Source organism: Somniosus microcephalus, unplaced genomic scaffold (genome assembly GCF_052327205.1).
Source record: "Somniosus microcephalus isolate GS21.2 unplaced genomic scaffold, FLI_Smic_1.0 unresolved_chr1, whole genome shotgun sequence".
Lineage (NCBI taxonomy): Eukaryota > Metazoa > Chordata > Chondrichthyes > Squaliformes > Somniosidae > Somniosus > Somniosus microcephalus.
The window spans coordinates 138,855,384-138,880,395 of record NW_028225179.1 but is presented as its reverse complement, the minus strand read 5'-3'; the positions used below and the strand labels follow the sequence as shown (position 1 = coordinate 138,880,395).

The 25,012-nt window shown below is 50.0% G+C and overlaps 1 protein-coding gene across 2 annotated transcripts in view; it reads right to left on the bottom strand.

Moving 5' to 3' along the window:
* The window catches only part of LOC147096004 (uncharacterized), a 28,651-nt gene extending 4,903 nt beyond the window's left edge, over positions 1-23,748 (bottom strand). The window contains exons 1-6 of one of the 2 annotated variants that reach the window (XM_085974970.1): positions 23,497-23,748; positions 7,955-8,044; positions 6,464-6,793; positions 4,700-4,825; positions 2,402-2,420; positions 2,205-2,239 (exon numbers count right to left, since the gene is read on the bottom strand). In XM_085974970.1, coding sequence (XP_085831096.1) covers positions 2,205-2,239; positions 2,402-2,420; positions 4,700-4,825; positions 6,464-6,749 — 466 coding nt within the window. In that variant the 5' untranslated portion in view covers positions 6,750-6,793; positions 7,955-8,044; positions 23,497-23,748. Of the gene's footprint in view, positions 1-2,204; positions 2,240-2,401; positions 2,421-4,699; positions 4,826-6,463; positions 6,794-7,954; positions 8,210-23,496 lie in introns of those variants that run through there. The other variant, XM_085974969.1, reaches the window with a different exon arrangement.
* Between the last annotated feature and the right edge of the window lie 1,264 nt (positions 23,749-25,012).

The following is a 25,012-nucleotide window of genomic DNA, read 5'->3' as shown; positions in this document are numbered from 1 at the left end:
TGAGGTTTTCACAAGGAAGCAAACATACCAACTAAGATCAAATAGTTCATGTATGCTCTAGGACTTTGATATTAAGTGAAGCGGAAGACTTAAGATGATGAAAATGGATGAATCCTCCACTATGCATAAACTACACCACGTGGTACTTGGAGAGACTGATATTTGTGAAACACTGATGGCCCCTTTGAGGGGCCCAGGTCAGTTCGACAAGACTGGAAACAAGCAATTAGAATCATAGAATCATACAGCACAGAAGGAGGCCATTTGGCCCGTCGTGCCTGTGCCGGCTCTTTGAAAGAGCTATCCAATTAGTTCCATTCCCTTACTCTTTCCCCATAGCCCTGCAAAATCTTCCTTTTCAAGTATACAACCAATTCCCTTTTGAAAGTTATCATTGAGTCTGCTTCCACTGCCCTTTCAGCTAGTACATTCCAGTGGAAACAGTTTCTCCCTATGTACTCTATCAAAACCTTTCATAATTTTGAACACCTCCATTGAATCTCCCCTTTACCTCCTCTGCTCTAAGGAGAAAAATCCCAACTTCTCTAGTCTCTCCACTTAACTGTAGTCCCTCACCACTGGTACCCATAATAGTAAATCTCTTCTGCACTCTTAGGGATGGGCAATAAATGCTGACATTGCCAGCGACGCCCACATCCCAGGAACAAATTTTTAAAAAACCCTCTCCAAGGCCTTGACAGCCTTCCTAAAGTGTGGTGCCCAGGATTGGACACAATACTCCAGCTGAGGCCTAACCAGTGGTTTGTAAATGTTTACCATTTATAATTAATAAAATAACTTCTGACCATTACGAGTGACCCTCTTGAATATTACTTAGTGGCCTTGCTGACTATTACCCAATGACCCTGCTGACCATTTCCCATTGAACCTGCTGAAAGGACCTCTGGTGCAATCCTCCCTCAGTCGTATCCCTTCCCCTTTGAGCACCAGCATGTGATTCAGGTGAACAGATTCATGCTGTGATTCTTATTCGTGTGCAGGATTAGCTCGAACATCAAATGGGCACGATGTTGAGGTATGGGGTGGGGGTTGCCTAGCAACTGGCCTTGGACTGTATCATAGCCTGAATCGCTGGTTTCACGAGAGGCGAAGTAAAACGGAAATGAAGAAAATTTGTCAGACACCTCATTTGTTCTGGAGATGCAGGTAATGCTGGCAAGGCTGCATTTATTGACACGATACACCGGCTGAGACCTAACTAGTGATTTATAAAGGTTTAGCATTTTGTCCTTGTTTTTATACTCTATGCCTCTACTTGTAAAGTCAAGGATCACGTATGCTATTTAACAGACCAATCAGCTTCTCCTGCCACCTCAGAAATTTGTGTATGTGAGGCCCCCCCCCCACAGTCTCTCTACTCCTGCACCCCCTTTAAAATTGTACCATTTAGTTTGTATTAAATATAGCTCCTATATTCAAAAAGGGTGACAGAGCCATGCATCATAACTACAGAGTAATTTGCCTGAACTCAATGATTGGCAAACGAGCTGAATCAATAATCAGCAACATGATGGAAGATTAAAAACTGATGGGGAGGGAAGCCATATCATGTAGCATACCTTGACTTCAAAAGGTCCTTCATAATGTGTGGCACGGAGGACTCCTTTCTATGTTATGGTGGGTGTAAACCAAGGGTAAGACATGGGCGTGCCTAAGGGAACTGAACTGAGCATAATCCTAAGAGACACTCGGTCGCAACTGAGGAAAGTGTTGAGTGGTACGACAGGGACCCCTCTTATCTTTGGTATTCATACACAACCTGGCCTCAATGCAAAGTAGTTGCTTCAGAGATGACACCAAGCTCGGGGGGGTGGTGGGGGGGGCAGCGGGAGCTGAGTTTGAAGGGGGTATCATGTGTGTTCAGAGAAGACAGCCAAAATATTATGGCGAGAGCTGGATAGCGCTGATCGGTGGCAAGATAAGTTCAGTAAATATTAGTGCAAGGCATATTGCAAGTAAAAGTAGGCGGCCCATTGACTTCAAAAGTGGAATACAACTTCTCATGGGATGAATTGAAAGAGAAAGAGTGCTAGGACACTTGACGCACTTTAGCAATAACTAGATGCTGAAGACGTTAAAATTGGCGTTCCGAGATGATGAGCTCGAATGGGTCGAAGGGGCTTCTTCATTCAAACCGATTTGTGACCATATGAATTTCCTTTTGCAATTTAGAAATCAGTTACCTGTTGACTTTTCAGTGATGTACGCAACAAACTGTCTATGGAAGAAGAAAACACATTGTTAACAAATAGATTCAGCAAAGAGGCTACAAGGCGAGTTCAATGCAGGTAGGATACAGGGACAAGGGAAAAGGAGTGGGATGGTGCAGATTAGGAGGAACGAGAGGGGTAATGTAAATGAAAGCAATATATCAACTTACCTCTGAAGAGCAATGCAAGCTGCAAAAAAAAGAACAAAACACACAATCAGAAGATGATTATATCTGAATCCGTGATGATGATTTCATCTGCAGTTTCAAACCCTGGTAAGTTATAGCTATGGCTTTTTGATGGAAGTTTCATTTGCCAAAATGTGTGGCATGCAACAAAATAATCAGCAATAGATATGAAAATGTCATATACTGGCAAACATGCCAGTGTCTTAAAGAATGACTCTTGCACCAGTCTTCATACTTTTGAATTTGAGGCTGAAACATTTATTATTAATAACCCATTCCACCTATATAGACATCTTAGAACCCACCCCAACCCCCGCCCCACAGCTGATTGGATCCTAGATGAACAGCAAAGTCACAGGGCCCCTCCTGCCAACCTAAGTGCCCACATGGGTAACGCGTTGCCCAAACCTCGCCGACATATACTGGAGGTATTTCGCTTCTGCATGCGCTGCCCCACCTCCATTTTGTTCCTGCCCATTAAAGTGTCAAGCACTATTTCTTACCCAAATTGTCCAAACAAACTCTGAGACACTTCTCCTGCTAGATATAATCCTCTAGTCAAGGACTTGGTGTGTCGCTGACAACCAACAGAGCTACCACAATGAACATAACTATATCATAATTACAACAGAAAAAGCTGGAGAAACTCAGCAGGCCAGGCAACATCCGTGGAGAGAGAAATAGAGTTAACGTTTCAGGTCGAAGACCCTTCGTCAGAACTGAGAAAAAAGCAGGAAATTAAATGGATGAAAAAGCAAGTTTGAGGGCTGGGAAATGGGGGAGGGGATGAAAGAACAAAAGGGAAGGCCTGTGTGAGGTGAAGAGACATTAAGAGATATTCAAGGTGAGATGAGATGGTAATAGGGCAGGTAAAGAAATAAAGGATGGCTCTGGATGAAGTGTGAAATGCGTTGGCAGAATGAGACAGCTGCCATGTGGGAGAGAAAAAAAAGGAAAAGGCACAAACCAAAAGTGTGGATAAAAAATATATTAAAAATATGATAGGGGCCGAGGTTATGATCTGAAATTGTTGAACTCGATATTGAGTCCAGAGGGCTGTAAAGTGCCTAATCGGAAGATGAGGTGCTGTTCCTCGAGCTTACGCTGAGCTTCCGTGGAACAATGCAAGAGGCCGAGGATGGTGAGGTCTGAGTGGGAATGGAGCGGTGAATTAAAATGACAGGCGACCGGAAGCTCGGGGTCACCCTTACGGACTGAACAGAGGTGTATATATAACTATACCATTCTACGTGCAAGCACCATCTAATATAGTGCAACCCAAGAAAATAGGCAAACATGGCTCAATTCAATGAACTAAACTTCCTAACCCATTCCCTGAGTGATTATCGCTTTTTAACGTTCCCTTGACTTGGTTACCACTACCTAAAATTGGCGATGGACATTAAAACTCATCATAATCTTAAACGTGTTTGGGAATGATCTTTGATACTTTATACCTGAACTCATGAACATGTATATATTGTCACTGCTCATAATAAATTCTTTCTATTCATATTTGGAATGTGAGTGTCATTGGCAAGGCCAGCATTTATTGCCCATCCCTAGTTGCCCTTGAGATGGTGGTCGGCCATCTGCATGAACCGCTGCAGTCCGTGTGGTGAAGGTACACCCACAGTGCTGTTAGGGAGGGAGTGCCAGGATTTTGGCCTAGCGACGATGAAGGAACGGCAATATATATGTGAGACTTAGAGGGGACCCTGGAGGTGGTGGTGTTCCCACGCGTCTGCTGCCTCTGTCCTTCTAGGTGGTAGAGGTCGCGGGTTTGGGAGGTGCTGCCATAGAAGCCTTGGCAAATAGCTGCAGTGCATCTTGTAGATGGTACACACTGCAGCCACGGTGCACTGGTGGAGGAGGGAGTGGGCACCATTGAACTCCATTTTTTCAAGGTCATTTTAATCACTGTTGAGGTTCGGCAAGCAATGAAAAATGTAATAATATATAATAATAAATAGCTTCCATACTTTTATTGAGAGATCCAAATCATGACACCACTACAGTTGAAAAAGGTGTGTGGGAGTGGGTTAAATAACGAAATAAGGTTATAAAAGACAGGAGATTGCAAACGGAAAGGAAGACTAAATGAGCTAAGAGTCCGTTGGTTTTGAAGTCCTCAGAAATAAAACAAGTTAGAATAGGACAAGGTAGCAGAAAACTTCATTTGAAAGCAGTGGGGCTGCCGAGAGGATGAAAGGCGTGCATTGAAAGTCGAGCAATTGCCACAGTCGTAGCAGTAATAAAAGATTAAATATATCAAAGTACCTTTCTTTCGTTGATTGAGACGTACGGACACTATAATTAGTGAAATGCAAAGCACTGCTGTCAGTCCGGCCGACATTGCAATGAATATGATGTTGATGGAACCGCACTGAACACTTTGTGGAGCACCTAAAATTATAATCGGAAGAAAAGTCAGACAAGCATCTGTGCCAGGGCAAATGAATACCTATTCTTTCTGTGCACTTGCCATAATAATGATAGCGGGGAGGTTGGGTGGGGGTGGGGTGGTCTGTAAGTAAGTAATGGTATTTCTTGGTGTATTTCTGCTGATTTACTACAGAACTGGGGAGTGATTGTAAAAACTAGTTGGGTAGAAGTTCACCTTCGGAGGGAGAGCAAAGCGGGCGGTGAAGAATCGGCCGCCCGTTACACGGCCTGCCCGAACCGAATATCGGACGGGGCGTATAACGGGTGGCTGATGCGCTAAGACCCGCTTTGCTCTCCCGCCTTAGACGGATTTTCTCCCCAGTGGGAGGAATATAAACGGGTGTTTTTTTCTTCTTCTTTCTGTTCCTCCATCTGCAGTTTTTAGATCACTTGGGCGCAGGGAATAAAGGCAAATTCGGCGGAGAGGACCCCAGGCCCGTAAGGAAGCTCGCCCCATAAGGCGTACACTTAAATCAATAGACAGAAATTCGGGCGGATTCCCTTAAGGGTTTCCGTTCCTCCCAGTGACAATTATTCTGTTCTGGCGGACCCGAGCCATCCAAGAGCCTCGGGAACAGGATCATCAGTCGCTTATGTAGCTACAGCCTAACTGAGTTTCTGAAGGTGTCCTTTGATCGGCATTTCTCGTGAAATAGTGAAACTGGGGGAGGGGGTAGTTTTGCTCAGTGCTGCTCTAGTGAAATCGGAACACCATTATCATATCACTACACTGAGATCACAGTGAGAGTCGTCCCTCAGTCCGCCACCCCCCACCACCACACGTTAGTGTTTCAATGTATTTGGGACAAACCCACACACACATTCACACACACTCACTCACACACTCACTCACACACACACATACCCACACACATTCACACACGCACATTCTCACACAGACCCACACTCACACACGCATATTCTCACACAGACACACACCCACATTCTCACACAGACCCACACTCACACACGCATATTCTCACACAGACACACACTCACACACGCACATTCTCACACAGACACACACCCACATTCTCACACAGACACACACTCACACACGCATATTCTCACACAGACACACACCCACATTCTCACACAGACCCACACTCACACACGCATATTCTCACACAGACACACACTCACACACGCACATTCTCACACAGACACACACCCACATTCTCACACAGACACACACTCACACACGCATATTCTCACACACACACCCACATTCTCACACAGACCCACACTCACACACGCACATTCTCACACAGACCCACACTCACACACGCACATTCTCACACAGACACACACTCACACACGCACATTCTCACACAGACACACACTCACACACGCACATTCTCACACAGACACACACTCACACACGCACATTCTCACACAGACACACACTCGCACACGCACATTCTCACACAGACCCACACACACACTCACAGGCTCTCACACACACACATTCTCACACAGACACACACTCACTCACGCACATATACAAACATTTTCACACAAACACACTCACTCACACGCACTATCGCACACAGACACATACGCACAGACACACAATCAAAATTAACGCAATGTTCTTACGTGTTACGGTAATGATCGTCCCTCCACCCCTACTTATCGTGCCCACGCTATCCACTGTGCAATAATAAGTTCCAGAATCACATTCTGTAAGGTTCTTGATCCGCAGAGATGTCATCCGCTCATCCTGCATCCCAGAATTTCCAAGGCGTTTAATATATACTCTTCCGCCGTACATTGGATTGGCTTCTGATATTTCCAGGTCATATTTTAGCCATGTGCATGTTTTAGGTCCAGCGAAATTAACGGTGCAATTAATAGTCATTGTCTGGCCTTCAGCCAGCTTCATAAAAACAGGTACCTGCTTTATAGGGTGTTTATTTGAACGAGCTCCTGTTAGAAACAACGCACATTAAAGCTTCCAGTAAGTCATCACTCGTTACGCCGCTTCCATATATTAATTAACATGATCAATTTTTTTCTTTATTTAACACGTCTCTTTTCATTTTTCTTCCCTTAACCTTCCTCTCCTGAAGGTACTGAGTCAAACTGGAGTCCGGTATCTATGGCCCCGGCAGCTCTCCCTCTCCGCGCCTGACACCGGTTTTGTTCTTGGTGTTTTGGGCTCGACTGCTGGTTTTCACATTTATTTTTTTTTGGTGGGGCGGATACAGTGGGGGAGCGGTCCTGAAACTTGAAAGGTACACCTGGACACTCCCGTTATAACTTCAGCCTCTCTGTAGGGCAGTAGAGCAAACACGGGACAGTCTCACATCAGCCGCCCATTGCCCGATATTGAGCCCCAGTGACCCATGCAATACCGCACGATTCGCGCTGCATCTGATGACCTCCCAGACTCAATGCAATTTGCGAATCCCAATTTGATTCCCCCCCCGCCCCCCCCCCCATTTATTCTCAGGGCTGTGAGCGTCGCTGGCAAGGCTGGCATTTATTGCCCATCCCTGGTTGCCCCGTGAGAAGGTGGTGGTGGCCAAATCCTCATGAACCAATCTTTCTACTTGGACAGTAAGGGTGGGCAAACACCGTTGAGTTTCACAACCTGGTCCCTTATACTCACGCCCATATGTCCGAGGAAATAAAGCACAATTTCACAAGTGATTTTCCCTTCCCTTGGCCCAGAAAGGTTGAACATAAGAAATAGGAGCAGGAGTCGGCCATTTGGTCCTTCGAGCCTGCTCCGCCATTCAATAAGATCATGGCTGATCTTCTACCTCATCTCCACTTTCCTGAACTATCCCCATATCCCTTGATTCCCATAATATTCAAAAATCTATCCATCTCTGTCTTGAATATACTCAAGGACTGAGCCTCCGCAGCCCTCTGGGATAGAGGTTAATCATTGTACCAACTTGCACCCGACTGGGTCCCACCAACAGAGCGGACCATTGACTCAACCTGGGACTTTCCTGCTGGGTAATACTCATTACCAAGGCACATGTATCCAACGAGCCTTTCAATGGGGTGTTTGGGACTCTGTTAACAAGTTATCATGTCCCCCTGCTTTTCCCAGGGATTACATATGCGATTGCAAACCTTTATGTAGCTCAGTTCAGGATATGCCATCCATCGCATGTCTCTTTCCATCCAGTTAACAGATATCTTTGAATACAAGCACTGGCTTACCTGTGGTAAAGAGACACGACATTAGAATAAAGGCAGGGGTAGAACGCAACTTCATTGTCATTTTCATGCAGTGACCTATTCACAGTAAAGGCGGACTCCTGAGATCTGGCTGTACAACCAGCCTGAGCGATCGTGTAAGATATCACTGGGTTTAGATCAGGAAACAGCTGACAGGATATGAGAAAGGGACCAAAATGTTTTTTCCAACAGGACATGGGTTTCAAGGTTAAAAATAACAAGCAAAGCGTTACTTCTGATACAGCTTCTTCTAAATTGGTGGGTTTCATTTAGTCCATTTTTGTCTGATTTCACTCCCGCGAAGCACCCTGGGATATTTTGCCAGGCTAAAGGTGCTATCTAAATGCAAGCTGTTGCCGTTGGCACATCTCCTTCACCGCCACAGTTTTGAGAAGCAAAATAATCCAATCTCCGGCTTCCATGTTGCCTTGCATAGAAACATAAAAACATAGAAGATAGGAGCAGGAGTAGGCCATTCAGCCCCTCGAGCCTTCTCCGCCATTTAATGCAATCATGGCTGATCATTCAAATTCAGTACCCTGTCCCTGCTTTCTCCCCATATCCCTTGATCCCTTTAGCCTTAAGAAATATATCCAACTCCTTCTTGAATATATTTAATGAATTGGCCTCAACTGCCTTGTGTGGTAGAGAATTCCACAGGTTCACCACTCTCTGGGTGAAGAAATTCCTCCTCATTTCTGTCCTAAATGGCTTACCCCTTATCCTTCGACTGTGACCCCTGGTTCTGGACTTGCCGACCATCAGGAACATCCTTCCTGCATCCAGTCTGTCCAGTCCTGTCAGAATTTTATAAGTTTCAATGAGATCCCCTCTCATTCTTCTAAACTCCAGTGAGTATAAGCCCAATCGACCCAATCTCTCCCCATACATCTATCCTGCCATCCCAGGTATCAGCCTGGTGAATCTTCGCTGAACTCCTTCCATGGCAAGAACATCCTTCCTCAGAGAAGGCGACCAAAACTGCACACAATACTCAAGATGTGGTCTCACCAAGGCCCTGTACAACTGCAGCAAGACATCCTTGTTCCTGTACTCAAACCCTCTTGCTACGAAGGCCAACATACCATTTGCCTTCTTAACTGCCTGCTGCACCTGCATGCTTACCTTCAGTGACTGGTGCACAAGGACACCTAGGTCTCGTTGCACTTCCCCTTCTCCCAATCTATTGCCATTCAGATAATAATCTGCCTTCCTGTTTTTGCCACCAAAGTGGATAACCTTGCATTTATCCACGTTATATTGCATCTACTATGCTTCTGCCCAATCACCCAGCCTGTCCAAATCATCCTGGAGTTTCTCAGCATCCTCCTCACAGCACACACGTCCACCCAGCTTTGTGTCGTCTGCAAACTTGGAGATATTACATCTAGTTCCCTTGTCTAGATCATTAATATATATTGTGAATAGCTGGGATCCAAGAACCGATCCCTGTGGTACCACACTAGTCACTGCCTGCCACTCGGAAAAAGACCCATTTATTCCAACTCTTTGCTTTCTCTCTGCCAACCAGTTCTCTATCCAAGTCAATACCTTGCCCACAATCCCATGTGCCTTAACTTTACACGCTAATCTCTTATACGGGACCTTATCAAAAGCCTTTTCAAAGTCCAAATACACCACATCCACTGGTTCTCCCTTATCTATTTTACCAGTTACATCCTCAAAAAATTCCAGTAGATTAGTCAAGCACGATTTACCTTTTGTAAATCCATGTTGACTTTGTCCGATCCTGTCACTGTTTTCCAAGTGCTCTGCTATTACATCTTTTATAATGGAATCTAGCATTTTCCCTACTACTGATGTCAGGTTTACCGGTCTGTAATTCCCCGTTTTCTCTCCACCACCTTTTTTGAATAGTGGGATAACATTAGCTACCCTCCAATCCATGGCTACTGTTCCAGATTCCATTGAATGTTGGAAGATGTTCAGCAATGCATCTACTATTTCTAGGGCCACTTCCTTAAGTACCCTAGGATGTAGATGATCAGGCCCTGGGGATTTATCGGCCTTCAATCCCGTGCATTCTGGCAGAGTTCACTGCATCTACCCCACATGTGTCGACAGGAAAATGTCCATCCATTGCTAGACTTGTGGCAAAACTCTTCAAATATCAATTTTCTTACAATTTAAAAAAGAATGCTAGTGTAATGACCAAGCCTTAGGCCCACGAATTAAGATACACTCCCGTGGCCCATTGTATTATAACATTCTAACCGCATACTTACTGATTGCAAATTATTTTACGGTCATAAGGATTTGGCAGAACTGGTCCACAACCGCGAGAATATACAAAGTAAGCATAATGAAGGAAGGGAACACAAAGTGCTATCCTTGTTTGCACCAGGCAAGATGCAAGTGTGCCCTGACATTCAGCGAAAGTGCCAATCATTTAAACAGTTGTGTTTTTTCTGCACCTTCAGGTCAGTATTGTGCAGGCGTTGGTTCTGGCTGAATGGGTCAGTTTCAGCTTTGTACACCCAATGTCGGTATCCCAGATCAGAAATATCATGCTTACATACGAAGTAATGCTTTCCCTACTTCTCCACATTTGGAGGGAGCAATTTTAACCTAACTGGCCCTTCGGGAAACATAAGAAAATAAGAACATACGAATTAGGAGCAGGATTCGGCATTCGACCCCTCCAGCCTGCTCCGCCATTCAATAAGATCATGGCTGATCTTTGACCTCATCTCCACTTTCCTGCACTATCCCCATATCCCTTGATTCCCTTAATATTCAAAAATCTATCGATCTCTGTCTTGAATATACTCAACGATTGAGCCTCTGGGGTAGAGAATTCCAATGATTCACCACCCTTTGAGTGAAGAAATTTCTCCTCATCTCAGTACTAAATGGCCAACCCCTTATTCTGAGACTGTGACCCCTGGTTCAAAACTCCCTAAACTGACAGGATATGAGTGCAATTAACACCTGGCCAGACTTTCCATTCCGTTGAAGTCAATTCAGAGTAATATTTGGCGTCACCAGCTTTCCATCCTATCCCCTGTGTTACTCAAACCGCCAGTTGGGTTTAAAATTGTGTCTTTGCCTCAATCTCCACAGAAAGCCTTTTGACCACTGAGCCCGCGCAGGCAGAGGAACTTCAGCCTTCTGACCATCGCCTTGCTGTTGGTGAGCTTTTACAATGGGAAAACTTCCTGAGCGCACTTATTATGGGGGCTGCATTGGAGGGGAACATCCTGCTGTTGAATCATTTGGAAGGGCACTGAGATGCAGGGACAGGGGGGGGCATGGCCAGACGGAGGAGGGGCAACAGACGTCGCCACACCAGACCTTACACTGGCAGGGTTTTCCGACAGCAGTTTTCCTACATGAACATGTTGGAGGAGCCGTGTGTCAGAAGGCTGTGATTTAGAAAGGAGGTGGTGACTGAGCTGTGCCACCTGTTTCAGCAGGATCTGCAGCCTCAGATAAGATGCAGGACATCTCTGTCGGTGGCTGTGAGGATAACTGTTGCCCTGAACTTCTACGCAAGTGGCTCTTTTCACGCTGCATCTGGGGACATAGCCAAAATCTCGCAGTTTGCGGAGCATTGCTGCAGCCGTCAACTGACTGATGCCCTGTTTTAAAGGAGGCGGCAGTACATCTCCTTCACAATGACCCCAGACAAGCAGCGGGAGTGCGCAGAGGGCTTCGCTGGAATGGCAGTCTTCCCCATGGTGCAGGGTGCCATTGACTGCAAGAACGTGGCTTTGCGGCCGCCTGTATTCAATCCGGAGGAGGCCCACAACCGCAAGGGGTTCCATTCCTTGATTGTGCAGCTGGTCTGTGACCACCGACAGCTGATCCTCGCAGTGAATGCGCAGCTCCCAGGCAGCAGCCACGACACTTTATCCTTCGCAGGACTTCTGGAACAGATCTTTTCCAGGCCCCGACTCACCCAGGAGGCTGGCTTCTCGGGGACAATGGCTATCATCTGTGCCCGTGGCTGATGACCCGCCCCTTTAAGAGCTGGCCGGCGCCAGTATGTGTTGGGGGGAAGTGATTATTGACAGCACCTTCACTGCACCCCGCTGCCGCAAAATTGGGTTGCGCCGCTTGGTTAGCGCCTTAAGAGTCCTGTGTAATGCCTGATTTAGCGCAGCAATCACCATAGGGGCGCTAAAACCCAATATCGCGGTAGGTGGCGCTAAATTGCGCCTGGTGCCAAACTTTGTGCAGCGCCAGGACTAGCGCCCCAAACGGGGCTATAACCAATTTCTAGGCCCTTATCCTTAGACTGTGACCCCTGGTTCTGGACTCCCCGTCCATTGGGAACATCCTTCCTGCATCTAGTCTGTCTAGTCCTGTTAGAATTTTATACGTTTCAATGAGATCCCCTCTCATTCTTCTAAACTCCAGTGAGTATAAGCCCAATCAACCCAATCTCTCCTCATACGTCATTCCTGCCATCCCAGGTATCAGCCTGGTGAATCGTCACTGCACTCCCTGCATGGCAAGAACATCCTTCCTCAGATAAGGTGACCAAAACTGCACACAATACTCAAGATGTGGTCTCACCAAGACCCCATACAACTGCAGCAAGACATCCTTGTTCCTGTACTCAAACCCTCTTGCTACGAAGGCCAACATACCATTTGCCTTCTTAACCACCTGCTGCACCTGCATGCTTACCTTCAGCGACTGGTGCACAAGGACACCCAGGTCTCGTTGCACTTCCCCTTCTCCCACTCTATTGCCATTCAGATAATAATCTGCCTTCCTGTTTTTGCCACCAAAGTGGATAACCTCACATTTATTCACGTTACACTGCATCTGCCATGCTTTTGCCCAATCACCCAACCTGTCCAAATCATCCTGGAGTTTCTCGGCATCCTCCTCACAGCACACACGCCCGCCCAGCTTAGTGTCATCTGCAAATTTGGAGATATTACATCTAGTTCCCTCATCTAGATCATTAATATATATTGGGAATAACTGGGGTCCAAGGACCGATCCCTGTGGTACACCACTAGTCACTGCCTGCCACTTGGAAAAAGACCCATTTATTCCAACTCTTTGCTTTCTCTCTGCCAACCAGTTCTCTATCCAAGTCAATACCTTGCCCACAATCTCATGTGCCTTAACTTTACATGCTAATCTCTTATGCGGGACCTTATCAAAAGCCTTCTGAAAGTCCAAATACACCACATCCACTGGTTCTCCCTTATCTATTTTACCAGTTACATCCTCAAAAAATTCCAATAGATTAGTCAAGCACGATTTACCTTTTGTAAATCCATGTTGACTTTGTCCGATCCTGTCACTGTTTTCCAAGTGCTCTGCTATTACATCTTTTATAATGGACTCTAGCATTTTCCCCACTACCGATGTCAGGCTTACCGGTCTGTAATTCCCCGTTTTCTCTCTACCATCTTTTTTGGATAGTGGGGTAACATTAGCTACCCTCCAATCCATGGATACTGTTCCAGGTTCCATTGAATGTTGGAAGATGATCAGCAATGCATCTACTATTTCTAGGGCCATTTCCTTAAGTACCCTAGGATGTAGATTGTCTGGCCCTGGGGATTTATCAGCCTTCAATCCCATCCCTAACACCATTTCCCTACAAATACCGATTTCTTTCAGTTCCTCCCTTTCATCAGACACTATGTTCCCCGACATCTCTGGGAAGTTATTTGCGTCCTCCTTTGTGAAGACAGAACCAAAATATGTATTTAATTGGTCTGCCATTTCTTTGTTCCCCATTATAAATTCCCCTGATTCTGACTGCAAGGGACCTATGCTTGACTTCAACAATCTTTTTCTCTTCAAAAGTGCAAATGTATGACCCGAAGTGCCCATTCTTTTGAGTGCTACGAGTGCCCTTAGAGGTCCAACATGGTGCCCGCGGCATGTGCACATACTTCTGGTGCGCGTCGCGCTGGAGACCATATTGGTGAGGGCGTTAGTGCACGTGCAGTGAGCATCCACCAGAAGCATGCAGAGCAGCCAGATCATGACATTAACGCTCCAGCGAATGCCCTCTCTTAAGCTTGCACAGTTGAACATGCATTCAGCGGCAGGAAGAACTCTGCTCCCCCTCACCCCCCCCTCCCCCACACACACACACACCAGCGCTATTTAACGGGATCATTAACTACTTTCACCTTAGCTGCTGATTGATTTCTACTGGCTCTTGCTATGATTGTGCAAGTGTTTGATGCTTTCAAGAGTTCTTTAAAGTTGCTAAAGTCAACAGGGAGAGGTGTGGCAGGTGCTGATGGACTTTCGTCCTGACGTCAAGGCAGTTGCACAAACCAGTTGTTCCCAGGCATGGGTGCAGTAGTAGGCCTTCCCCTTTGAATACAGCATGGCATGATTAGGAGAATGAGAAGAGGTGACACAGAGCATTGCAAACTGCTAGAAGAGGGAGGAGGAGAAGGGCTTTCAGCAGCAGGCCATATCAGCCCAGGGTGTTCAGGGAGCAATTCTCCTACCAGAACCTCAGTGGTGAACAGGTAGGATGTCCTCACTGAAATCTGCCACCTGCTGCAGCCACAACTGAAACCCGAGAGCAGAGCGAGGACCGCATTACCAGTGGCTGTGATGGTGACCGTGGCCATGAACTTTTATGCATCGGGCTCCTTCCAGGCTGGAGCTGGAGATATTTGCAGCATCTCGCAGTTTGCCCTCCACCGTTGTGTAAGGGAGGTCACTGAGGCTCTCTGTTCAAAGAGCGCTGGCTACATTTCATTCTCACTCGCCAGAGAGCAACAGGCGAAGTGAGGATTGCATGGCTTTGTGAGGATTGCAGCTTTCCCCGTTGAATTTCGCGGGAGGCGTTAGCGGCGCCATGCCCGGGCACTAGGGACTTTGCACCCCGGGAGGTGCAGGGCAACCCAATTCTCCCCCCTGCTGTGCCCCAAATTGAATGCCGCATTTGGCGACATTATCACAGTGACTGCACTTCCAGAGTCCTTCGCTGGTTTGGAAGCTTTCTGTGAGATCCAGACCTCATTACCGGTGAGAGAAATGCAAGTCCTTTCTTTCTATATCATTGGCACGTCAAACGCCATCTCATTGTGGTCAGCAACAGGACAGCACTGCTCGCCTTTTAGTTCTGAAGGGGCGTGCATCCTGTTTATCAGCCGCTTTGACAGTTACCACATTATCGGTGTTAGCATTCATTCAAAATCAAGCAACAAATAGACTTTTAGGAGGTTTTACTCAAAATGCCACACGCTCGAACTGGTGTGCCTGTACACTCTTTGCTTGAGAATCATAGAATCATAGAAATTTATGACACGGAAGGAGGCCATTCGGCCCAGCGTGTACGTGCCAGCCGAAAAAGAGCTATCCAGCCTAATCCCGCTTTCCAGCTCTTGGTCCACAGCCCTGCAGGTTACGGCACTTCAAGTGTATATCCAAGTACTTTTTAAATGTGATGAGGGTTTCTGCCTCTACCACCCTTTCAGGCAGTGAGTTCCAGACCCCCACCTCCCTCTGGGTGTAAAAAGTTCTCCTCAACTCCCCTCTAATCCTTCTACCAATTACTTTAAATCTATGCCCCCTGGTTATTGACCCCTCTGCTAAGGGAAATAGGTCCTTCCTATCCATTCTATCTGGGTCCCTCATAATTTTAGACACCTCAATCAAGTCTCCCCTCAGCCTCTTCTGTTCTAAAGAAAACAACCCCAACCTAGCCAATCTCTCCTCACGGCTAAAATTTTCCAGCCTTGGCAACATCCTCGTAAATCTCCTCTGCACCCTCTCTAGTGCTATTACATCCTTCCTGTAATGTGGTGACCAGAACTGTACAAAGTAACTGTACACATTTTTTAGTCAAAAAGTATTAAGAGTGTTAAGACTATGGGGCTAGATTTTCAGTTGATAGCGCCAGCAGTTAGCGCCTTAAGAGAAGTGATTTTCGGGCGCTATGCGTGTAGCGCCCGTGCGCAGCGCAGTTTGCGCCCCGCCCCAAATTAAGTTGCCCGTTAGCGCCGGCGCAAAGTTTAGCGCCCGCCCGGATGCGCGCGCAGAAAATGACGTCACATCCTCGTGCAACGCCCTTTGTGCGCCCCGATTCCAAACTTCAGTCGGACCGCCCCATTGTGCGGCTGGCAGCCGGAGCGTTTGGAAAAAGGAACGCAACACAACCAGCACGGGCCCCGGGGGGCGCAAATTAAAGGGGACGTGCTCTCCAGTATAAAGGCCAGCCTTTTTTCAGAAAACACTCTTGTGCAACGCATTTCTGGAGACACAACAAGGAGGATAGCTAACTGGTTTCAAGCAGCAAGAGCCAGGTATTTTTGGACTCAGGCCAGAGCGCTGCAAGTGGCCTTTTGGAAATTTGAGTGTTTGCCAGGATTTGATGGGGGTTGCATGGGGTGCCAACGCGGAGCTGCAGCTCCATGTCCGTAGGGCTCGCAGACGCATTGTGAGAGGGGCAGCCCTGGCTAGAGGCAGAGGGGGCTACAGGCGTCGGCCACGTAGGCCTTACCCAGTCAGACTATACCGCCAGCAGCGCTCCTACCTAAACATGAGTGCCGCGCGATGTGTTAAAAGGCTCCGATTCCGAAAGGAGGTGATTGCAGAGATCTGCCACCTGCTTCGCCGAGATCTGCGGCCAAAGCTCAGGTGCAGGACGTCTCTGTCGGTGGAAGTGAAGGTGATGGTGGCATTGAACTTCTATGCCACCGGCTCCTTCCAATACGCTGCTGGGGACATAGCAAACATCTCCCAGTACGGCGCGCATCGCTGCATCCGCCAGGTGACCGAAGCACTGTTCAGAAGGAGAAGCCAATTCATCTCCTTCCCCATGGCCCTGGAGAGCCAGCATCAGCGCGCATTGGGATTTTCCAGACTCGGGGAATTCCCCTTGGTGCAGGGCGCCATTGACTGTACGCATGTGGCTTTGCGGGCCCCTCTGGAGCATGGCGAGCAGTATCGCAACAGGAAGGGCTACCATTCTCTGAATGTGCAGCTGGTCTGTGACCACAAGCAGCGCATCATGGCAGTCAATGCCAGCTTCCCAGGCAGCAGCCACGATGCCTTTATCCTGCGGCAGAGTACTGTGCATGACATGTTCCAGGCACAGCCTCCCCCAAGAGGATGGCTACTCGGGGACAAAGGCTATCCTTTGTGCACCTGGCTCATGACCCCGCTCCGCGCGCCCAGGACCGCTGCTGAAGAGGCCTACAATGAGAGCCATCAAACCACCCGCAACATCATCGAGCTAACTATTGGGGTCCTCAAGCAGCGGTTCCGCTGCCTTGATTGCTCCGGAGGAGCTCTCCAGTATTCGCCGGACCGGGTCTCCCAATTTGTGGTGGTTTGCTGCATGCTACACAACCTGGCTATCCGCAGGACTCAGGCACTGCCACCTGATGTTGGACCAGCACCTCAGGAGGAGGAGCATGAGGAGGAGGAGGAGGAGGAGCAGGAGTACGTTCCCAGGAGGGAGCGACCAGGGCCAAGGGCCACACGACGCCACCTTATTACACGGTACTTCTAAGCCCCCTGTCAGGGAATGGCCAGGGGCCATGAGGGAAGATGAATGCAGCCGCTCCGCAAGCCCTCAGCCGGCGAAGCCAACAAACACTAAGAAGAACAACCATGGAGACTGCATGAATAAAGATAATTTTTTATTACACAAAAATGAAAAGCCCTTCCCACATGAATCCCCAAAAACAATAAACGGGCCCCACAAAAAGCCCAACAAACGACTCACTCCCACAAACTGGGGAGGAGTCACTCCACCTTTCTTCAAACCGGGCCTCAACGTCGGCCTAACGCAAAAAATAAGCCCTCCAACAACACAACCATGGGCAAAATAAAGATGGCCACCGCCATATAAAAGGAAAGCTGGCCACACCCTCTACTGAGTGGCCCGCGAGGGCGAGACCATGCCCAGCCTTTTGCCTCCCCTGCCCGGCCTGCTGCTCCTTCGCAAGCTCTGCCCAGTGGCTGCTGCGAGGCTGGGGGAAGGTGCCTGAGGCTCAGATGCCCTTCCGCCAGATGCCGCTGGGGGGCGGCCTACACGGCGTTTGGGCCTCGAGGGGCCGTCTGCTGAGTGGCGCACCTGAGCCTGGCCACCATCAGCTGCAGCCGCTTGCCCTTGACGCCCCAGTGGGGGAATGGCGGCGACGGATGGCGCAATGTGGGCCAGCTGGCGTCTGGGATGCGCTGGCTGGTGCTGTGGCGCGGTGGCACTCGGCCGGGCCCGCACTGCAGGATCCGCAACAATCAGCCGAGGGGCGGCTTGCTGGGATGGTCCAGCGCGGCGGCTGCCCTGGCGATGCCTGCCTGAGACAGCGCATGTGGCAGCAGTGAGTGCCCCTGTTGTCCTGGTGTGCGCGCGCATCACATCCGCCAGGGTCTTGACGGCATCAGTCAGCATGCGGCCACTCGCGGCAGTTGCTGCCCCGAACTCGCGCACACTGGTCGCCAGCGACTCGATGGCCTCAGGCATGCGCCCCACCACGCTCATGAGCTCCGTGTGGCGCCGGTCCGAATCCTCGGCCATCTTATCCAGCTTCCGCACCTCCTCCGAGGTGAAGGTGTCCGGACTGGAGTCGCAACTCTCCCGCTGGGGAGGAGGGGGCCGAACTAAGGGACCCTTGCCACGTTGGTGGCGGTGAGTGTGCCGATCAGCAGCACTCCCCTCTGATCCTTCCCCCCTTTGGGGGGAAGGCCGCGGGCCACGCGCACGGCTCCTGGGTGGCTGGACGCCACTGGTCCCAGAAGCTGCATTGCCCTGCGACAGTTCCTCCAGGCACTCGTCCAGTGAGGAGGTGTCAAGCATTTCCTCCTCTCCTGCGGGACGTGACTGTTCCCCCGATGGTCCGGCTTGCTCCTCCTCCTCCTCCTCCTGCTCGGAGGTGCTGTCACTGGCAGCTTCAGGGTCCTGGTCGTCACCAGCTGAAAGCAGGAATGCACAAGAGTAGCTTCAGAGTGAGGAGATGGCGTCAGCGAGGGAGTTAGGACTGGTGGCATTCAGCGCATTGGTGGGACAGTGGCAAAGGAGGTAGCTCGGATGGGCCAGTGCGACGCGAGAGGGCCAAAAGGCGAGGTCCTTACCATTGCCGGGCAGTGGAGGGTCGGCTACTCCGCACGCTGTGGGGACGATCACACGGGCTCCCATGAGCACACACACGCGCTCCTCCAGCCGAGTGAGCTTCTGCAGCTTGGCGCGGCCACCCCTGGCATGGGCCTGGCGATTAAAGGCTACTTTAGCCTGCAAGAGAAAGGGCGGGCTGTAAGTGCGCAGTGTAGCCCTGATGTAGTGTGCACTGCCTCCCATGGTGGAATAGCTTGGCCAGAGTGAAGCCCTGATTTAGTGTGCACTGCCTCCCATGGTGGAATAGCTTGGCCAGAGTGAAGCCCTGATGTAGTGTGCACAGCCTCCCATGGTGGAATAGCTTGGCCAGAGTGAAGCCCTGATGTAGTGTGCACAGCCTCCCATGGTGGAATAGCTTGGCCAAAGTGTAGAGTGCCGAATGGCCATTTGATGCTCATGACTGTCCCAATGCTGCTGGCTGAGGGCTGGCCAATAGGACTTTCAGCTCCCTTTGCCCATCATGTCAGGTGTACATGCAAGAATGAGGAGGAGACTGGAAAGGCTACTCACCTTGACAATCCTGGTCAGGTCGTTGTATTTTTTACGACATTGTTTGTGGGTCCTGGGGGCATCGCCGGTGAACGTCACCCTCTGGGCGATCTGCTTCCAGGCTTTGGTGTAGTCGTGGTGGGTTGGATTCCTCCCACTCTCTGGGAACAAGATCTTGCGCCTCACCTCCAGAGCTGTGACCATTATGTCCAGATCACCCTCTGAGAAGCACAGGGCACGCTGACGGGCCTTCTCTGGTGTTGCCATGACTCCCTGGGGCTGAGCAGCAGTGTTGAGGCCTCTTTGCAAGGCTGCAGTGTGCAGGGCGTGGCAGCAGACCAATTCGTCCCTTCCCCCTTTAAGAGCTGGTCGGCGCCACGGGGTCTGCTGTCAGTCCAAAAATGACCGCACCCGCGCTGCGCCCTGCCTGGGCGCTATCCCTCTGGACCGCCGGCTTAGCGCCTAAAGATAGTAGTGGAACGCCTCTTTTAGCGCTCCACCAACCTCTTAGGGCGAAGCCACTGAATTCCCGGCAACGGGGCGCTACTTTGGGGCGGGCGCTAACTTCGGGCGGGCGCTAAGGTTAGCGCCCCAAAACTGCCTATACTGAAAATCTAGCCCATGGAATCTTAATTATTAAGCTTGAACATGCAACATAGTTAAGGTGGGTGGTTTGTTCAACTGTGCTTTGGAGGCCTGTTATATACACCAGATTGGGAAGGAGGATTTCTGCATGCAATAGGAGCTACACGTTCTGGACCACTACACAAAGACATAAGTCAGGAGTGTGATGGAATACTCTCCAGTTGCCTGGATGGGTGCAGCTCCAGCAACACTCAAGAAGATCAACATGATCCAGGACAACAGCAAAATACTGTGGATGCTGGAAATCTGAAGTAAAAACAGAAAATGCTGGAAATACTCAGCAGGTCAGCCAGCATCTGTGGAGAGATAAACAGAGTTATCGTTTCAGGTCGATGACCCTTCGTCAGTTCTGTTTTTCTGTTTTTATACCATCCAGGACAAAGCAGCCTGCTTCATTGGCACCCCATCCACCACCTTAAACATTCACTCCACCCACCACCGGCGTACTGTGGCTGCAGTGTGTACCATCTACAAGATGCACTGCAGCAACTCGCCAAGGCTGCTTCTTCAGCACCTCCCAAACCCACGACCTCTTCCACCTAGAAGGACAAGGGCAGCAGGCACATGGGAACACCACCACCTGCAAGTTCCCCTCCAAGTCACACACCATCCTGACTTAGAAGTATATCGCCAATCCTTCATCGTCGCTGGGTCAAAATTCTGGAACTCCCTACCTAACAGCACTGTGCGAGTACCTTCACCACATGGACTGCAGCGGTTCAAGAAGGCGGCTCACCACCACCTTCTCAAGGGCAATTAGGGATGGGCAATAAATGTTGGCCTTGCCAGCGACGCCCACATCCCATAAACAAATTTTAAAAACTACTTATTGCATGAAGATGGAATCGGGACTAAATAGCAATCGATGTTTTGACTGCATCAATGTTAAATGCACGTTGGATTTACTTTGTTCTATAATTATCGTAACTGACTGTGTGCCTGGTCTATGTTAGGCAATTAGAGGTACACAATTATGTAGCAAAGCGCGACACAGTGGCCGCTTACCTCATGGAATTGAATTCAAAGTACTTAGTGAGGTATTTTCCACCTGGCAGCTATAGCGGTCCTGTGTGGATTTTGACCCGATCTCTTGAAGTCTCATAGCATCCTCGATCATGTCATGTGGCACCGCTACCATGCTAAGTGGGACAGACCAAGGACAAATCCAACAGCCCAAACCTGAGCAACCATAAGGCACAATGAGCAATCAGCAGAAGCAGAACTGTATAACACCGCAATCTGTAACCTCATGGCCAAGAGCATCCTTCATTCATTACCATCAAGCTAGGCGACTTGGGAGGGGTGGGGGCGAAGGGGGGGGAAAAGGGGGGGAAGAAAAAGGGGGGGGAAAGGGGGGGGGAAGGGGAAGAGGGGAGAGGGGAGAAAGGGGAGAGGGGAGAAAGGGGAGAGGGGAGAAAGGGAAGAGGGGGGGAAAAGGGGAGAGGGGAAGGGGAAAGGGGAAAGGAGAAGGGGGAAGGGGGAAGGGGAAGGGGAAAAGGGGAAGGGGGAAAGGATATGAGAGGGCCTGTGGAGGGGAGGTGTTGGAGGGAGAAGGGGAGGGTATGGAGGAGGGAAGGGGAGGGTATGGAGGAGGGAAGGGGAGGGTATGGAGGAGGGGAGGGTATGGAGGAGGGGAGGGGATGGAGGAGAGGAGGGGAGGGGATGGAGGAGAGGAGGGGAGGGGAGGGGATGGAGGAGAGGAGGGGAGGGGAGGGGATGGAGGAGGGGAGGGGAGGGGATGGAGGAGGGGAGGGGAGGGGATGGAGGAGGGGAGAGGAGGAGTGTTGGATGGGGATGGGGAGGTAGAAGGGGAGGGTATAGAGAAGGGGAGGATATTGGGGTGGGATGAGGAGAGTGTGTGAAGGGGGTGGTGTTAGTTGAGGAGGGGGAGGGAGAAGGGCAGGGGAAGGAGAAGGGGAGGGGCGGGTTGGGGAGAGGGTGTGGAGGGGAGGGTGTTGATTGGAGAGAGGGAGGGAGTGAAGAGGGAGCGAGAGCGCATGGAGGACTTGAATAAATATGGCTGGGGTGAAATGCAACCGAACCCCCTCAGTTACCCTCAGGGAGGGTGCAAGAATGCTTTTGGTTTCAGTGTATAGCAACATGTGTTCAGGGAGGTTCCATCTGTTCGGTATTATCATGAAATTGTAAGCGGGTTCTTTTAGACTGTACTTACATTCGTTGAAAAAAACAAAATAAATTGCCAAATTTGCTTCTGAGGTCGCTACGCCTAGTGACCAGAAAAAAAAACCATTCTAGAGCCAAACGAAGCCTTCTAATGGTCAGACTTCCCCATCTTTCATACTCCCAGCTCCCAATCCCTGTAACTGGGACAAAGCAAAATAACCTAATTTAGCATCACTTAATTCCGATAGACTAATAACACGTTCAAATTTGCAAGGCTATGGAGAAAGAGCAGGGTGCGGGTGGGGGTTTGGGTCTCATTGAACAGCTCTGACAGAGAGCCGGCACCGGTACCATGGGCCGAATGGCCTCCTTCTGTGCCGCACAGAAGATATTAGAGGCGGAGCCTATTTCTGCATGGGGCGAAATTGGATTTGCATTTAAACAAAATATTCACAATTCCGACTGATAAAATATTCACAATTCCTATTTAGAAAATATTCACAATTCCGACTGATAAAATATTCACAATTCCGACTGATAAAATATTCACAATTCGTATTTAGAAAATATTCACAATTCCTATTTAGAAAATATTCACAATTCCGACTGATAAAATATTCACAATTCGTATTTAGAAAATATTCACAATTCCTATGACTTTATACTGCCAACAAGGCTACTGTTTCCCCACGTCTGATGTTTGCAGAATACCGTTTCGGAGAAAATTGTTCTTTGGTCTCCTAGCTGGCCGCAACATTGCAATTTTCTCAGCCAGTGGCCCGATGCACCCCTAAGGTCAGAGAAATTTCTGATTTGAACCCGATCAGCGCTGATTTACCTGATGTGAGGACCAGTCGCTTTTATTTTATTTTTTTGGCGGGCGACAACTTGTTTTCAACTCCTCTCAGCTAGGGAGAGAAGGACGGACAATCTACCGGTGTTCCAGTCCCTGATCACCGTCTGATGATGTCCCCCGCCCCTGGAAAGTGAGTGCAGATGAGTGAAGCTCAGCTCTCATGCTCAAATAGCCCGCCCAACACTCACGGTGGAACTGTACCTCAAAGAAGAAGAGAACATTTCAACAAGGTCTTACCAGTTTCAGAGCCCGCATGTTTCCATTAAGTGACCCGTTGATAGAAGATAATTGCATCTCTTACATGACGGTGGGGCGCTCTCTTACACAGCGAAACCTCCATCTATATCACTCTAAAATGGTATAATACCCTCACCAAACAGTCAGTGTGCAATGCAAGTTTCTTTATGTCGATCATCTCATCACCAATCCAGTGCAGCCAGCAGGGCCACATCCTGTTTATGTTATTTTGTATAATATACTAGCTGAAGTGCCCGGCGGTGCCGAGGCTTTTTTGAGGGAATGTTGTTGTTGGAAGAGAGAGAGAGAGAGCGACTGGGGTGAAGAGAGAGCGACTGGGGGGAAGAGAGAGAGCGACTGGGGGGAAGAGAGAGAGCGACTGGGGGGAAGAGAGGGAGGGGAGGGGGGAGGGGAGGGGGAGAGGGGAGGGGAGGGGAAGGGGGGAGGAGGAGGGGAGGGGGAAGAGGGGAGGGGGAGGGGAAGGGGAGGGGAGGGGGAGGGGAGGGGGAGGGGAAGGGAGGGCGGGAGGGAGGAGGGGGGACGGAGGAGGGGGAGGGGGAGGGAGGGAGAGGGGGAGGGGGGAGGGGGAGGGTGGGGAAGGGGGGGAGGGGAGGGGGAGGGCGGGGAGGGAGGGGGAGGGCGGGGAGGGGGGAGGAAGGGAGGGGGGGAGGGGAGGGGGAGGGCGGGGGAAGGGAGGGGGGAGGGGAGGGGGAGGGCGGGGGGGGAGGGGAGGAGGAGGGCGGGGAAGGTAGGGAGGGGGGAAGGGAGGGCAGGGGGGGAAGGGGGGAGGGAGGGCGGGGGTCGCCCCCCCCCGAGGTGAAGACCGCCGATTGCGCGCGCAGCAGGAGCTGAGACTGTCGGCCGGCGGGCCCGGTTGCCAGGGTAACCGTGACGCTGACCAAGCCAGAGAGAGAGACGCCGCGTCTCAGCTGCTCCTGCTGCGCGCGCGGCCCCCCACCCCCCCGCCCGAGGGTCGCGGCCCCCCCCCCCCGAGGTGAAGACCGCCGATTGCGGCTGCGCGAGACGTCCGGCGGGCCCGGTTGCCAGGGTAACGCTGGACGCTCAGCAAGCCCCGCCCCCTGGCCAGCCAGAGAGAGACAGCGGGTCTCAGCTCCTGCTGCGCGCGCACCCTAGCGGCGCTGGGCTGAGGCTGGCCCTCCAGCCTTCGAGTGGGGCCGGGAGGTGCCTAGCTCGGGCGTGGGTGCGGAGGAGACGCCGAGGCTTCTAGGCCTACCTGGAAAAACGGGGAAAGGTAGGAAAATTAATGAGATTAGATAAGTTAATTACTTTCTAAATCATTTTTTTAAAAAACAATATGTGTTTTAAAAGCAACGTTTTTTTTTAAGACGTAGAAAGCGGGAAAAAGAAAGGAAAAGTTTGGAATCAAGATGGCGGCGACTCACCTCGGTTCAGAACGATAAAGCCCGGCCACACACGCACCGATTGGCCCGGCGGCACACGCCAGCAACCCGGCGTATGATTGGTCAAGCTCGAGGTCACTCTGTCGGTCACTCTG